General features: G+C 34.3%; 1 protein-coding gene across 6 annotated transcripts in view; it reads left to right on the forward strand.

Annotated features, from left to right (window-relative positions):
• Positions 1 to 18254, forward strand: part of Zranb3 (zinc finger RANBP2-type containing 3) — a 232121-nt gene that overhangs the window by 194655 nt on the left and 19212 nt on the right. For 5 of the 6 annotated variants that reach the window (XM_046463792.2, XM_046463796.2, XM_046463793.2 and 2 more), the window contains 4 exons: positions 5917 to 6310; positions 10321 to 10518; positions 14029 to 14120; positions 17951 to 18052. In XM_046463792.2, the coding sequence (XP_046319748.1) occupies positions 5917 to 6310; positions 10321 to 10518; positions 14029 to 14120; positions 17951 to 18052 (786 nt within the window). The remainder of the gene's footprint in view (positions 1 to 5916; positions 6311 to 10320; positions 10519 to 14028; positions 14121 to 17950; positions 18053 to 18254) is intronic. The other variant, XM_046463794.2, reaches the window with a different exon arrangement.

Here is an 18254-nt window from a genome sequence, read left to right on the forward strand (position 1 = left end):
CCTAGGTCCTTGATCCACTTTGAGTTAATTTTTGTTCTGGGTGAGAGATGGTGTTTAATTTAATTTTGTTACATATGGATTTTCAGTTTTCCTAGCACTTTGTTGAAGAGGCTATCTTTTCTCCATGTATGTTTTTGGTGCCTTTGTCTAGTATGAAATAACTGTATTTATGTGGATTTCTCTCTGTCTCTTCTATTCTGTACCATTGGTCTACATATGTCTGTTTTGGTGCCAGTACCATTCCATTTTTGTTACTGTGGCTCTATAGTATAGTTTAAGGTCTGGTGTTGTGATGCCTACTGCTTCACTTTTCTTGCTAAGGATTGCTTTGACTTTTCCAACTATTCAAAAGCAAATGAATTTCATGAGTTCTTTTTCTATTTCTGTGAAGAACATTGGAATTTTAATAGGAATTTTATTAAATCTGTATAGCACTTTTGATAGTATGGCCACTTTGACAATATTAATTCTGCCTATCCAAGAACATAGGAGATCTTTCCATCTTCTAGGGTCATCTTCAATTTCTTTCTTTAGTATTCTGTAGTTTTCATTGTAGAGGTCTTTCGCCTCTTTTGCTAGATTGATTCCCAAATTTTTATTTTATTTTGAGTTTTTTATAGTTTTCCTAATTTCTCTTTCAGATGATTTACCACTGATACATTGATTTTGGGGTGTTAATTCTATATCCTGCTACACTGCTGAATTCATTTATGAGCTCTAGAAGTTTTCTGGTGGAGTTTTTTGGTCTTCTAAGTATAAAATCATGTCATTGGCAAATAGGGATGTTTTGAGTTCTTTTCCTATTTGTGTCCCTTTAATTTCTTTCTTCCATCTAATTGCTCTGGCTAGCGTTTCAAGGATGTTGTTGAATAGAAGTGGTGAAAGAGGGTATCCTTGTTTTGTTCCAGTTCTTAGAGGGAATGCTTTTAATTTTCTCCGTTTAGAATGATGTTGGCCTTGGGTTTAGCATATGTAGCTTTTACAATGTTGAGGTATGTTCCTATTTTCCCTAGTTTTTCTGTTGTGTTAAACATGCTGTATTTTGTCAATTGCTTTTGCTGCGTCTGCTGAGATAATCATGTGATACTTGTCTTTAAGTCTATTGATGTGATGATGAATTATGTTTATTGATTTCTGTATGTTGAGCCAAACTTGCATCACTGGGAAGAACCCACCTTGATCATGATGTACTGTGTTTTTTAATGTTTTTTTATGTTATTTGCCAGAATTTTATTGAGAATTTTTGCATCCATGTTCATGAGGAATATTGGTCTGAAATTTTCTTTCCTTGATGTGTCTTTTCTGGTTTTGGTACCAGGGTGATAACTAGCTTCATAGAATGAGTTTGAAAAGGATTCCTTCCTTTTCTATTTCATGGAATAATTTGAGGATTATTGGTGTTGATTCTTCTTTGAAGGTCTGGTAGAACTCAGCTGAAAATCCATCTGATCCTGGGCTTTTCTTAGTTAGTAGCCTTTTGATAGCGTCTTCAATTTCATTACTTGAAATTGATCCGTTTTAATTGTCTATGTCCTCTTCATTCAGTTTGGGTAAGTCGTATGTCTCTAGAACTTTGTTGTCTTCAAGATATTCTATTTTATTAGAGTATAAAAATTTTCAAAATAATTTCTGATTATCATTTGCATTTCAGTAGTGTCAGTCATGATATTTCCTTTTTCATCACAAATTTTAGTTATTTGAGTTTTCTCACTCTTTGTTAGCTTGGCTAAGTGTTTATCAATTTTATTTATTTTTTTCAAAGAACCAACATTTTGTTTTCTAAATTATTTCTTTTGTTTCAATTTCATTGATTTCAGCTCTGATTTTAATTTGTGTCTTCTGCTTTTGGTGTTGATTTTTATAATATAGTATTAATTATATATAATATAATATAATATTAAATAAATATTTGGCAATTTCCTATTCTTTTGATGAATGAGTGCAATTCAATGAACTTTCCTCTTAGAAGTGCCTTCATAGTGTCGCAGATAATTTGATATGTTGTGTTGCTCTTCTCATTTACCTCTTAAGTATTTTTTTTTTATTTCATCTTTGGTTTCTTCTGCTATCCATGGGTCACTCAGTACCATGTTTTTTTAGTCCCCAGGTGTTAGAAAAGCTTCTATTTTTTATTTTATTGTTGATTTCCAATTTCATTCCATTATGATCTGATAGAATGCAAAGTATTATCTCTATTTTTTTATTTGCTAAATGTTGCTTTGTGGTCTAAGATATTGCCTATTTTAGAGAAGGATCCATGTGTTGCTTCTCTGCTAAGAAGAAAGTAATTCATTCATTGATGGATGAAATACTCAATATGTCTGTTAAGTCTAAATTATTGATTGTATTATTTAATTCTATCATTTCTTTATTTTTGTTTGGAGGATCTATCCCACGGTGAGAGAGGTATGTTAAAGTCACCCAGTATTATTGTGTTATGGTCTATTTGATTCTTGAAATTAAGAAGGGTTTATTTGATGTATGTATGCTCCATTTAGGGGGCCATAAATATTCATGATTATTATATCTTATTGATGTATAATTCATTTAAGCAGTATGAAATGTCCTTCTTTGTCCCTTCTGATGAACTTTGGCTTGAAGTCCATTTTATCTGTTATGAAGATAATAATCCCTGCTTGTTTATGAGATCCATGTGAATGATATGTTTTATTCCCATCCTTTTACCTTCAGTCTGTGGATGTCTTTGCCTATGAGTTCTGTCTTTTGGAGACAGTATATTGTTGGGTCTTTTTTATTTTTTTAATCCAATTTGCCAGTCTATGTCTTTTGATTGATGAGTTTTCTTCAAAGTTATTACTGATGTATTATTTTTATTCCCTGTCATTTTGATTTATTTCTGGTTTTTAATTTGAATTAGTTTCTCCTTTGATTGATTATTCCTTTTGTGTAGTTGCTCCCTTTGCTGGTTTTCACTTTAATTTTTTATGAAATATTTTGCTAAGATTGTTCTGTAGTACAGGTTTTCTAGTTGTGAATTCTTTTAACTTTTGTTTATCATGAAAGGTTTTTTAAATATATATTAGTTATAGTTGGACACAATACCTTTATTTTATTTATTTATTTTTATGTGGTGCTGAGGATCGAACCCAGGGTCTTGCATGTGCGAGGCAAGCACTCTGCCTCTGAGCCACAACCTCAGCTCTATCATGAAAGGTTTTTATTTTATTGTCAAATCTGAAACTTAATTTTTCTGGGTATAGTATTCTTGGTTGGCATCCATTTTCTTTCAGAACTTTGTATATATTATTTTAGAACCTCCCAGCTTTGAGGGTCTATGTTGAGAAATCAGCTGAGATTCAGATTGGTTTCCTTCTAAATGTATCTGACATTTTTTTCTTTAGCAGCCTTTAAAATTCTATCCTGTTAGGATAGGCATTTTCATAATAATGTGCCTTGGTGTGGGTCTGTTGTAATATTGTACATTTGTGGTCCTGTAATCCTCCTGAATTGGATTTTCCATTTCATTCTTTAGGGTTGAGAACTTTTCTGATATTATTTCATTGAAAAAACACTAAAGTGCATTCCTTTAGTGTGTATCTTCATGCCTTCATCTATCCTAATAGATCTTAAATTTGGTCTTTTAATGTTATTCCATATTTCTTGGAAGTTCTGTTCATGGTCTCTTAACATCTTTTCTCCATGGTCTATTTTATTTTCAAGATTATATATTTTGTCTTTATTGCCTGAAACTCTGTCCCTTTTCTTAAAATTTCCTTAGTGCACTATTTGAAAAAATCTTGTTTCTTTGTTAATGATTTCATTTTATATATTTTTCATCTAAATTCTATAACTTCTATACCTAATTAGATAACTTTTTATAGTATTTAATAATGTACAAAAATAGTTGTTCTACATTATTAGGAATGCGGCATGCTTGTCCCTACAATAATACATGTTTTACTTTTACCAAATATAGGTTTTCCTTCCCTTTTTTTTTTTTTTTTTTGGTGTGCGTGTGTGGTGGGGTTTAATATTTTTATTGTGGCAACACAAAATTTGCCATTTTAACCATTTTTTGATATGCAATTTAGTGGCATTATATTCACAATGTTGTGCAGCCATTCCTGATACTTCCAAAACTTTTTCATTATCCCTCATGGAAGCTTTATAATCATTTACCAACAGCTTCCCATTTCCTTTCTCTCTAGCTCTTGGTAACCATTAATCTTTCTGTCTCAATGAATTTGCCAAATCTCTGTTATGCATTACTACTAAGAAGTACAGATAAAATTCATTATGTAAAAATATCTCTTTATAGTTACTTGGTTATTTGCTATTATTACCCATAGTTTCTTTTTTATCTATTACTCCATAACCAATTTCTCCGCAACTTAGTGTCTTTGAAAAAAATCGTATATTATTTCTCAGGTTATCTATGAATGTACATTCAACTAGAGTACAACAGGGATGATAGATCTACTCCATGATAACTGTGGCCTTTACTAGAAGATTTTGAAACTTGAGACTAGAATATCTGAAAGCTTGTTTACTCATATGTTTGGCAATTGATGCTGGCTGCTACCTGTGGGCCTTTCTGGGTTATCCACTGGAATATCAGCACATGGTTTTCCCATGTGGCCTGAGCTTCCCCATAACATGGTGACAGGTTCCAAAGGCAAGCATTCCAAGAGAGAAAGGGAAAGTGAGAGAGTGGGCCAGCATGGAGGTGGAGGTCATGTTACCCTCAGTGACCTGTCCTAAGAAGTCACACAGTGTCACTTTAACTGTATTCTAAGGGATGTGACAGTTACAGAGGTCTACACAGGTTCTGGGAAGAAGACCATAGACTTTGCCTCTCAGTGGAGCCACATTAGTGGAGCATGTGAGATGGGATAAGAATTTATGTGGTCATCTTTGGAAATACAGTCTGCCACAATGTGTGTCCAGCATAGTTCCCAATTCAGTCCATAGCAAAATTAACACATTACCTCAACAACTAACTAATTGATCATGGAGATACTTATACTTTCTCTCAGTAGGAAGTTGAGATTTATGCATTAAAAAGAAGATGAAAAATATAGATAATGCTGCAAGGGTTCTTAGACAAAATAAGTATATTTCTTAGAAATAAGCTAATTATTAAATATATTTCTTAGAAACAAGATAGTTATTTAAATGTGTCTATTAAAGAAACAGTCAATAGTTTTACTGCTATTTTCAAATGTTTTCTGGTCAGGGTAACATTTTACTTTAAGTAGCATTGTTTATGAATACTATGTCTATAGTTTGGGCATGAAAGTACTTTTCTAGGTTCTTTTTTTATGGGGCAGGTTACTGGGTATTGAACCCCAAGCACTTTGCCATTGAGCTACATCCCCAGCATTTTCATTTTTTTGTTTTTAGACAGGGTCTCAATAAGTTGCTTGCTAAGTAGCTGCAAGTAGCCTTGAATTTGTGATCTTCTTGCCTCAGCTTCCTGGGTCATGGGAATTACAGGCTAGGGTTACTGCCCACCTTAGGTTCTTGATTTATTTGAAGTGTTTAAGTAAATGATTGCTTTCTTTCTCTAACATACATCTGGCTAAGATAGTTTATGAAGTATATTTTTCATTGCATAGCTTATCTAACCATGTTACCTAACTAACCTTTCTAAAATTTTAGTTGCCTCATCTAAAATATGGGAATATTAATAGTAGCTACCTCACAAAACTGACATGAGGACTAAATGAGTTAATATATGTAAAGTGTGTGACACATAGTAAGTGCTAAGAAAAAGATAAGAAGTACATGAATGTCATAATGGTGTTATATAAGAAAAATCATAGTATAATTTAATTCATTTCCAAAAAGGTTTTCACAGGATAATAGAATATGGTTAAGCTCCTTCATTTAGGAGAAATAATTGTTTTTTTTTAATGATTGCTTCTTAATTTAATATCTGTTTGATTTTCCTAGTTTGAAAAAGAAAAACAGCATGATATTCAATCATTCTTTTTACCAAAACCTAAAAAGAGACAGTTGGAGACCTCCTGTGATGAATCAAGGATATTTCAGGAGAAAAATACCATAGTGGCATCGAGGGATATCATTGATTCTGAACATAATTTTGAACCTGAAACTAAAAGATTGAAATCAGTCACCACCCATGACTGCAACAGCCTACCAGAGGAGAAACCATCCAGGCCTGGACAAACCAAAGCCAAACTCATGGAATATGTCCATAAGGCCAAGTCCCCGACAACCACCCCATCCCCTCCTGGAAAGGATTGGCAGTGTGGTTTCTGCACCTATATCAATAATTCACTATTATCTTATTGTGAAATGTGTGAGAATCCTCAAGGCAGTGCTGGTGAGTATGTTGGAAGGTGACTGTAGAGGTGGGGGCTGGAGATAACCTGTGTTCTTAGAAACTCCTGTGTACAAAGGTTAGTGTGACTCAGCACTGACTTTAGCTTTTAAAATGGATTAAGAACTTCACATAGTGAAGACTGTGAATCTTTCATAGAATGTGAAAAACTCCTAGTTTTATCAAGAATTCCCAAGCATCTATGATATGACATTAATTTGGCACAAATGGACATTTCTGATTAATGTCAGCAGGATGTGAATTCAGTGGGCAGAAATAGAAGCTCTGTTGCTATGGTAGCAAATATGCCTTATAGTTATAGACCTTCTGCTTTCTTTCCTCTTTAGATACATTTGTTTTTAAAGAAATTATAGATTATTTTTATGTTTAAGTAGCAAAATAATTCAGTTCTTTACCTACTCAGTATACATTGGGCCATTTTGTTGCTTGACAGATAATTAAAAACTCCTCCATAGAGCTTTTTTTTAATATATATATATATATATATATATATGGCTGTAGATGGACGCAACACAATGCCTTTAGTTTTATGTAGTGCTGAGAATCGAACCCCAGGTCCCGCCCATGCTAGGCGAGCGCTCTACCACTGAGCCACAATCCCAGCCCAGCTTTTTTTTTTTTTAATATATTTTTAGTTGTAGATGGACACAGTATATTTATTTATTTATTTTTATGTGATGCTGAAGATCGAACCCAGTGCCTCCATAGAGCTTTAAAGAATGTATTTGATATATGTTTTATGAGTTTATTCTTTGGTAAAACATGTTTTTTTTTTCTTTTTAGTACAGAGGGTTCAACCCAGGGTGCTTTACCACTAAGCTATATCCCAGCTCTTTTTATTTTTTATTTTGAGATAGTCTCATTAAGTTAACGAGGGCCTCACAACATTGTTGAGGCTGGCCTTGGACTTGGGATCCTCCTGCCTCAGCCTCTGAAGTTGCAGGGATTGTAAAACATATTATTTTAAAGTTAGAAATTATAAACATACCTCAAGTATGTTTTCATAGCATGATATGTCATTTCCTGATGTTTAGTTTCTAATATGGTTATCAGTGCCCCTGATTATCATAAGAAAAAGATCATTAGTATTCTTTTTGTTTCCAATTTTAGAGAGCATTTTTATCCCAGTGAAAAATGCCAAGTTGAGCTAGGCATGGTGGTCCACACCCGTAAACACAGTGGCTTGGGAGGTTGAGTCGGAAGGACCACAAATTCAAAACCAGCCTCAGCAGTTTAGCAAGGCCCTAGCAGTTTAGCAAGACATTGTCTCAAAATAAAAAATAAAAGGGCTGAGGATGTGGCTCAGTGGTTAAGCACCCCTGGGTTCCCACCCCCAAAAAAACCAAGTTAACATTTTTTGGAAACTAGAAATGCTCATTTTATTTATCAGTGGTAATAATTATTCACATCTAATTTTTCATTATATGATAATTCTTTGGAATATTATCATTAACAAAGATTCAATTAAGATATAGACTCTGATATTACAGTACTTTTCTTCCTAGCCAGGCACAGTGACACATGCCTGTAATCTCAAGTGACCCAGGAGGAAGAGGCAGGAGGATTGCAAGTTTGAGACCAGCCTCCACCACTTAGGGAGACTCTATCTCAAAAAAAATTTTTAAAAAGCTGGGGATGTAGCTTCGTGATAGAACACCACTCAGTTTAATCCCCCATACCACCAGAGAAAAAAAGAAAAACATTTTTTTCTTTCCTGTCTTGTTCTCCTCTCTTAGTTTTGATGTAATCAGTGGCTAAGCCTTTCCTCTTTTACTTATGGGTGTTCCTACCAAAATTGACAAGTCTGCCATCTGGATGGTTATATTTGTTATGTGGGCACCTGTCGTCTGTGAACTAAATTGGAACTACAAGCTTATTCCATATAATATCCCTGTCATAATTAGCATGACTCCATGCAATTTGCAACTGGTATAGGCAATAAAAATAAAGTATATTATGACTATAAAATAATGTCAGTTCACATTAAGTATATAAGTTAATTGATTTCCCAAGAAAAATCATAGTTTAATATAGTTCTGATTTTTCCTTTGTGATACCAAGAACAACAATGAAATTCCTAGACCTAAAACTTAATAAGCAACTTCAAGAAAACTTCCTTTGTGAAGATAAACTACCTTTTGTGTTATTTTTGTTTTGATTTGGTTTTGGTTTGGTTTTGTTTTTTACTAGGGATTGAACCCAGGGGTCACTTTACCACTAAGCCATATCCCTAACCCTTTGTATTTTTTTATTTTGAGACAGAATTTCACTAAATTGCTGAAGGTCTCACTAAATTGCTGAGACTAGTCTCAAACTTGCAATTCTCCTACCTTAGCCTCCTGAGTCACCGGGAATACAGTTGTACACCACCATGCCTGACTGAACTATCTGTTGTGAATATGAAAGTCTTTTAGAAAGAAATAAGTATTCTAAGTAACAGTGGTATTATCATAACTTAAAATTGTAATTATTCAAATTACATTACTATAATTTGGCATAATTATTTCCAACCTTGATTTTGATGGGCTCCAAAAGTATTAAAAAGGAGAATCAATTCTAATACATCTAACTTTTTAAAAAATGTGTGTATAATACTGAGGGTTGATCCCTGGGCCTCCTGCATGCTAGGCCAGCTCTTCACCTCTGAACTATTTCTCAAATCTTTCATCTAATTTTTAAAATAGTGCCTTCCATCTAACTCTTTGAGGACATGGTGGAATTCAAGAAATTATAGGAGTAATATTAGAATATTACAATCTGTAATGGTTCCTAATACAGTCTCTACTGCATTAAAGAATATGTGGTATAGTAAACATTGATTGCCAGTATTTATCAATATGCTCTTTTCTTTTGTTCTTAACATCTGTAGTTTATAATTAATAATTTACAGTTCACATCATCCAAATTTATATCTCCTACTTGAATTTCAGACTGATATATCCAGTGGCTTATGTAACATCTTCTGTTACAAATCTGGCTGGGCACAATTCAGGAGCCACTTGTCAAAGGAAACGAACTTTATTTTTAGAACACACACAGGGCACCACACAGCTCTTCAGGAAAACCCTCAGAGCTCAACTACACCACCGGCTTCCCACAAGCCTCTCAACCTCCCGCCTCCTCCTGCTCTTGAGGCCAATTGGCTGGGTCGCGTGGGCGGAGCCAAAAAAAGTCCCCCGTGGTCTGAAAGGGTGGGGAAACAGCCCAATGAGCATCACTGCAGAGGAGCCAATCAGCTGGCAGCTGGAAGTTTGCTGGCAACTGGAAGTTTGCTGGGGTCCCTTCGGCTGTGGCTCTCAACACACCTACTTGTCTAATGGAAATCTCAAGCTTAACATGTCCAGAATAGAACTCCTGGCTAATCACCACTGTCACATCAAATACAAAATTTTCTCCCCAGTCTTCTCTATATGCTAAAAACCTATGTATATTGAGCTTTCCATAATTGATCCATTAAGTAACCTCTAAAATAAATCTTGATTCCAACTACATTCTCTTTATTGTCACCATTCTACCCAAAACCCACCATCATCTTTGTCCCAAACCTCAGGAATCTCCCTTCTAGTCACCCCCTTGGGATCCTTTTATATAAAGCAACCACAGTGTCCTTTAAATAACGCATTATTATTCCTCTGCCTAGAACTATCGGTATTTTCTCCCCAGTGTTCTCTATATGCTATATGCTAAAAACCTATGTAGATTGAGCTACCAATAAATTGCTACATGTGCTGCCTTACCAAGCCTGTTGCTCTGCCTCAACCAAACCTAGCCCGTTCACACTGGAAGTGTGTTGTTTTGATTTTGGATTTATCTTTCTTATTCCTTATTGTCTTTCTAGCCTAGTTCTGGGAAAATAGTAGGCTGCTGGTAAACATTTTGAAAGAATGAACAAACACTAACTAATTTTTCTTTTTTTTTTTAAGACCTAGCTATAATGTTTTTAACTATACTTTTAAGTATAACTTATTTTATGTTAATAATTCTTCAAATAGACAGCCTCAACCATTTCCAGGACAAAAACAAAAATGAAGAAGATGATTCTCAAATAGACATCTCCAAAAAAGTACAAGCTAGCTTAGACTGTGACAAACAAGTCATTGCACAGTATGAACCTAACCAGTTGGCTAATAGCAAGGAAGAAATGTCAGAAGTTGAGAGGGAAGACAGGCTCACGGCCCAATCAGGTAATGGTAAGTCCTGTTTCTATTTACAGTGTTCAAATAATAACCATGTATTTTAACATAGTATCATTTTGGATTTGTGATTGATGCCTTATTCTAGATGCCTTTTATTCTCTTTTATATTAAAAATGCCAACTATTCATAACCATATTCTTAAACACCAGATGATTGGAAGATCAGAGTGTGTCTGTTGGCATTCAGATACTACACATGGAGCAAAACCAGTAAATTGCTACATGTGCTGCCACCAAGCCTGTTGCTCTGCCTCAACCAAACCTAGCTCATTCACACTGGAAGTGTGTTGTTTTGATTTTGGGGTGGTGCTTTTGGAAAAATAGTTAAGATTGACAGATAAAGAACTCCTTAATAAATCATTAATTCTTTATATATGGAGGCTTTTAAATGGCTACACTTAATTGGCATTTTTTTAATTTGAGAAATTGTTTTTAAGGTATGTAATTTTTAAAACTCTGTGAATCATAACTACACTTGGAACCAACCATCTAGTGTTTCAGATGTATTTATTTGTTGCTTGATTCCATTCATTATTCATAACTGTGATAGTTAGCAAATACCAGCCTGTAGTCATACATCACTATCTTTTATGCACCAGCTGGCAAAAATCCGTGAGCACTTTTGGGTTGTTTTTCTTGTTACTCATTTAGGGACCACAGTAACCTAAAGATTGATATTCCTATTAAAACCAGCTCAAAATTGTTGGGATGAGTCTGCTGAAATTTTTATTGTTTGTGGTTGTTAAACACTGATATAATTTAGAATCAGATTCATAGCTTTAAAATGAAATGTTCATTAAGGAATTTCTGAGCTCAAATCATCCTCTTTTCTTCCTTTGCTCCTTCAGTTCCTTCAATTCCTCAAGGGTTTCCCAAGAATATATTGAAGTGAATCCTGCTTAGGTCTAATTTTAGCAGCCTTTAAATAGACAGTATAGACTCAGATGGCATATACTCTTATGTCCAGGTTCCTTGTTCCTGCTGCAAATAAAACCTTAAGTGCTGATGAAGCTCTGGATGTAGGATATAGTCCACTCTATAGTGGACTATAGAGTAGCATCATCACCTGGCAGTTGTCAACTGGGCCAAGAGTCTTCATCTATGACAGGGAAACATTGGCTTGTTAGCTATAAATTGGTCTCTTGATGGAGACATGTTTTAACTTATACTGACAGTACTTAAAAAAAAAAATCACCAGACTTAGAAATTCATTTCAGACAGTGAAATTTACATCGGCCTTATCCATTCTAGACAATGCCAGCATTTTCCCCTTTGCCTAGCCCTGTTTTGTTTGGTTTTGTTTTTTACTTTTCAGATCACTGGGATGATAATTCCACATAAGTCATAGGCTTCACATCTTCCCACTAATGTGGATTAGAAACAAAAAAGAAGACAAAAAAAGGCACACTAAGTTAAAATGCTTATTCTTCTGATATTTGCTATTTTAGAACCAGAGTAATGTATAGTACTCTGGAACAATAGTTTTGTTCTAACTGGAATTCCTGAGATCTGGAAGAATGGATTTATCTTCAAAAGATACATCATCTGTATTTTTGAACCATAAAATTACCTTTCATAAGAACACTGAAAAGAGAAATATATTCCTGTAATGTAGTTGTCAGCTACCAAGAATGAATATCAACTGATTTGGGGTTCTTATAATTCTTCTTCTCAAAGAATGACTTCTGATCCTTGAGCATAGTTTATCAAAGTTGAAGACACATTAATTATTAAGACACATTACTTATTTTATGGACCATTAAGAACGAGAAAAACTCTGCCAATTAAACTATGACAAAATATGTTTATGATAGCCTAGACCTGGCCATACCATCATCTGTTCATTTTGACATTTTTGTTCATTTGTTTACTTTGAGGACTTGGCATTATCTCATGTCTCCAGTTGCTTTGCTTGGCATTGTAAGAAGCAAACCTTTTGCACATCTCAGTAACCACATGTAAGACAGCTTCTTCTATTTGAAGACATCTCTTTTTCTTAGATCCCATGAAGCATTCAGTCACTCTTTTGCAAGAAAGTAAGAAATTGAGGTTATTTCCCTAGCGATACATATTTGCTTTTTAAATATCAAACCTACATTCTCCTGCTCTATATTCAAATTTTTTGAACTATGCTGACTTTTCATTTTGATACCAAATCATACTGAAATTTTTTGAAGACATCTTGAAGTTAATTAAAATCAGTATACATAGTAATAACAATGCATGCACCTCATGTGCTGTTTTGAAGTGACAATAGTATTATAGTTCTAACTAAGCTCATACATACTCAGGCAATGATACCAACTTCACAACTGCCACCTGGCCAGCAATGATTGTGAGAAGCAGATATTATTATTATAGACTCATAAGACACATCAATTTCAGAGTTATTAAAGTACATTTTTAAATTTATGAAGTATAGGAATAAACCATAAATTTGTGAAATGGCCAATGCCATGACATTACCAAGTGGAATGGCAGACAAATCATACACTTCCAGATCTGGAAAGTAATTAAAAGAGTTACTAAGGAAATGTGGCTGAGTTAAGAGTACCAGCTCTAGAGTGAGATTACTGAGTTTACATCTTACTAGTGATGTAACCTTGGGCAAGTTAATGTGCCTTGGCTTCTTCCTATTTAAAATGCACTATTGCCAGGTGTGGTGGTGCACACCTGTAATCCCAACAACTCGGGAAGTTGAGGCAAGAGGACCACAAGTTCACGGCAAGCCTGGGCAACTTAACAAGACCCTGTCTCAAAATGAAAAGCGAGAAGGGTTGGGGATGTAGCTCAGTGGTAGAGTATTCTTGGGTTCAATCCCCAGTACCGCCAAAACACACATACACACATACACACAGCCTACAATGCACTATTTATTTGTGAGAGATATACTGAGGACAGTACTTAGAACAGTGCCTGGTACATTGTATGTTCTTGATAAGTATTAACTATAATTATTATTTAGACTTGATCTGATAATCTTCTCTCCTGCAGAATATTGGACAGTGGGACTGAGGAAAGATTAAATAATTATCAGAAAATACACTTTTATAACTCATCACCAGGCCATAGGAAATCAGGTATTTGGCTGGCCTCCAATATAGTATATTGCTACCAGTAATCAAAGTGGTGCCCATTCAGTCTCAACTTCAATATACACTAGCAAAAGGGATAGATTTAAAATTCCTTCAAGACTGGTAACAACTCCTGGTGGCAAGAAAGTGTCCCTTATGCCTAACTTTTATCTTTTCAGCTAATTCTGAGTCTGCTTCTTGTTGAGTCATTAGCAAAAATGAAAAGCAAACAGTTACCACAGATGCTGATGCTTGGATGACTTACCTTGGGAGTTTTACTTCAAGCCTGCAAACATGTTCTTTGTAAAATATGTTGATATTTTTAATATAGGCTATTTCATCATTCTACCCTGTAAAAGTTTTTTTTTTTTTAAGCTATTTTAGGTAGAGGGCAGACAAGCCTTAAGATTTTCTTTCATTGTCTTTATTAGAGCAGTTGAAGAGTTCAGACATTCTGCCAGTATATGATACCTTAATGTTTTGTGCAAGTAAGAATACTGACCGGATTCACCTCTATACTAAGGTAAGCATCATGCAGAATCTGTAGCTTGAAACATAAAAATGGCTTCCTTTTTTAATTTTTCAATGAAGATATTTAATTTTATTTACAATAAGGTAGGCAGCTAGTTGTTTTTTTTTTTTTTTTTTTATCCTTAAAGAAAAATTCCTGTGTTAAATCTAAAGACAAATCAAAGGCAAAATCAGTCACTAAGAGCATTTACTTCGGGATAAGGCTGTCTCAGTTCAAATCTTTTACTGTCATTTTGGACACTTAACTGCTCTGTGCTTCAATTTCCTCATCTATAAACTGTGGAGGGGATTTGTTTCAAGGATAAAATGAGCTAAGTCCTATCAAAAACCTAGCCCATTGTCCAATCCTCATGAACTCTGAATAAGTTTATTCCTGCACAGATTATTTGAAGCAGCCAAAGCAACTACTTCTTTACAGAAGCCTAACTCACTTCTCCATACAAAATAAAGGTGGAAACTTTTGTATATGATTGTTCAGATTCCTGCCATAGCCTATAGTAGTGGCACTCAAATGTTTTGGTTTCAGACTCCTTTGTACTCCTTAAATTTGTTGAGGGACTCCAAAGAGCTTTTGTTTGCATTGATATTTACTGTATTCAAAATAAAAATGAAAATCAAGTTCCTTGCATGTATGATTTTGTCAAAATGAACCCAACTACTACGTGTAATTATAATGCTCTAATTAGAAAAGAAAGGGGAGGCAGCCTTAGCTCTAACACTGTAGTGGATCCCAAAGGTGAAGCAGCTGGAGGCTGGCAGGTAACTGCATTCTGGAAGTTGAATGGAGATTCTTTTATTTATTTATTTTGGTACTTGGCATTGAACCCATGGTGCTTTACTACTGAACTATATCCCCCGTCCTTTTTATTTCTCATTTTGCAATAGGGTCTTCCTAATTGCCTCCAAAAAAAATTGAAATGAAGATGCTTAAAAATATTCATTTATTAATCCATTTAAAAGTAATGATAGTAAACCCAGAAAAACTTAAACTGAAAGTTTGGTTAGCACCAACATAAGTTATCATTTAAAAAGCTTTCTTTCAACAAAATGGACCATGGCTTTAAAAAGTTATGAGTATTATTACTTTTTAAAATATTTTTATATATTTATATAAGTAACATGTTTTATGAAAAATAATTTATATTTTCCAAAACAGAAAAATATTGAGAAAAGAGGTACTTTTTTCATTGTTGGCAGTTCTCTCTAAAGTCTCAATAAAAAATAATGGTATTCTTATATCTGCCTCTGCATTTGTTTTGTTGTGCTATATCTTGGTAGCTGCTGATAATGATATAATGAGAGTTTAAAAGGCAAATAATATCTTACTTTTATTACAACTACACTTGTGTCTTTGTGGACCCCTGAGAGGGTCTTGGAGACCACATGGGAATCTTTGTCCATATTTGAGGAAAAATTCACAGAGATTTTAAGTACTTTTATTAGTTCTACAATTTCAAATTTCTAATCCTTGTAAATTAAAATAATATTCATGGGCTGGGGCTCAGCAGTAGCACACTTGCCTGGCATGTATGAGGCACTGGGTTCAATTCTCAGCACCACATATAAATAAATAAAATAAAGATCTGTTGACAACTAAAAAAAAAAAAAAAAAAGTAAATTTTTTATAACTTCTACACCATATTGCCTATGAAGCAGAAGACAGAATGAATTATAAACTTCTCTAATATAGTATTTTATATTGAGTCATACATGGCCTCCAATAGCATGAATATCACAAACATCTTTATTCCAATAAATTAAATAAAGGTCTATCAACAATTTAAAAATATTTTAAAAAGTAATAATACTCATAAATTTTTTAAGCCATGGTCCATTCTGTTGAAAGAAAGCTTTTTAAATGATAATTTATGTTGGTGTTAACCAAACTTTCAGTTACAGATTTTCTACTAAACCGAATACAGATAGATAGTCAGATAGATAGACAGGCAGAGACACCAAGAACCAACCTAGGTAGTAGTCAATGTTCCTCATGTAAGCATGGACCCAGGCCCACCCTGTGGATCATCTAGAAGTGGTGAGCTTGGCAGGGGAGTATCAAGGACTCCTCTGTTCCTTTTCAGACATATTAAAGTTTCTAAGCTATCCTCATCCCTTGTGATCAGGAGCTCTAAGCTGTGCCTCTCAGAACATCATGTGAGAGGAACAGATGTGATTCCCAGAAGATCTTGAAGATAGAGAAGCCAACAGGCAGCCAACCAGTCAGAGCACACCAGGAATTTAGAAGCCCTTAAATTTTTTAAACATTTTATTCTATTACAGTGAAAGCTCAGCTTCCTGGACAATCTGATCACTGTTTTTTTCTCTTTGGAATAGAGACAGGGAGAGTAATTAAAATTCCTGGTAGAGGCTAGACTGTGCCTGCTATCAACCAAACTGCAGTGATAGTTTCACTCTGCCATCTAGCTTGTGTAGCTTGGCCTACTTCACCTTCTTGGTATTTCTGTCAGTAATCTCAAATATATTTTTGTGACTCTTTTAGGTACTTACATGTCCTTAAAATGTATCATTAGGGCTGGGGCTGTAGCTTAGTGGTAGGGCATTTGCCTTGCATATGTGAAGCACTGGGTTTGATCCTCAGCATCACATAAAAATAAATAAAGATATTTTTAAAGTTATTAAATTGCTATAATTTTCTGAACATGAGACACTGTGCAAATAAAATGCTAACACGTCTTTTCACAGCTACAGTTGTTTGAAATGAAACCTTTCCTTTTTACCTTAGAAAAAATAAAGTAACATCTACCAGTAGAAATTTGACTTAAAACCCTAGTTCCCTACCTAAGAGTAAAAGACAGATTGGTAACAGATATTTAGCATTCTGTGCCAATTGTGTTCATTTCATTCATAATCCCAAATCTAGGATTTAGAATTGTATACTACATATCTGAATTTAGACTTATATATTAAAATTACCTGTCTAGACTTACAAATTGCAATTATGTATCTAAATTTTTAAGAAGTAAGTACTTATCTTTGTTTTTTCCCAAAGTGATTGTGGGAGCTGTAACATTTCTTTTTGGCTAAGAGATTTAGAATATGACCTCAACTGTTATTGATATAATAGATTTTTGTATAAGACACGATTCTTCCCCTTTAAAAAAGAAATAACTTCTATTTATGTTCAATTGACTATACCCTGTACATGGTTACTTTTTACCCTTAAAATTTCAGCGTATTGTGCAACTGATTATTGGACTCTGAATTCAGGTCCACTTATTCTCTGGGTAGTGCCGTTGACTCAGTCCTCATGGACCAACATTGCAACATTGCTTTAGGGAAGCAAATGTTTTAATAATTTCTCTAGAATTTCTCTGTCTAGTTTCTCATTCCTGTAACAATAGATAGATATATCAACCCATCTAGGGAAAGCTTTTTAGATTATTTCTTAGTACCCTTCTTTAATATGAGACATATTTTCCAATGATTGTAAATAAGTTTATTTGTGAATTAAAAAGTGTTGCACTACTGTTGACTTCAAGGAAGTGATATTGTTCTGAATCAATTGACAATGTACAAATTTCATTGTTTTGATATAATATTTCCAAGATTAGGCAAAAGAGAAGAGTAAGACAGGGCAGTAAGCACAGCATCCCTAGCTGAAGGCAGCAGGCCTGGGCTAGGTGTGGGCAGTGTGGACACACATTCTCACCTTCCCATCCTTCTAAGGAGCCATGTGGAGTAGACTCTTGAATGTGCCACCAAGTAATCTTTTAGGAGTTTGGACATACTACACCATAATTAATTATTTTCTAGCATCTATGATAAAAATGGATTAATAATGTCTTCCTAATCTATAATTAGGATGGAAAACAGATGAACTGTAATTTCATTCCTTTGGATATAAAGTTAGACCTTTGGGAAGACTTACCAGCAAGTTTTCAACTGAAACAGAATCGCTCACTGGTAAGAACAGTTTTAAATAAAATAGTTATATTAGTTTTAAATGCAAAATTTTTTAGGAATTTTAGCAATCATTTTGAGTTTAGTAAAATAGTGCTTCATGGCCTATTGCAGAATCAAATTGCTGGTTGCATTTTTTATCAATCCAGGCAGTGTCTATTAATTGCCCTGTGCTAAGAATAAATGTGAAATCTGTTTCCTTGGC

Source organism: Marmota monax, unplaced genomic scaffold (assembly GCF_021218885.2).
Source record: "Marmota monax isolate L192 unplaced genomic scaffold, Marmota_monax_Labrador192_F-V1.1 WCK01_AAM20220418_F8-fsc00034, whole genome shotgun sequence".
NCBI lineage: Eukaryota > Metazoa > Chordata > Mammalia > Rodentia > Sciuridae > Marmota > Marmota monax.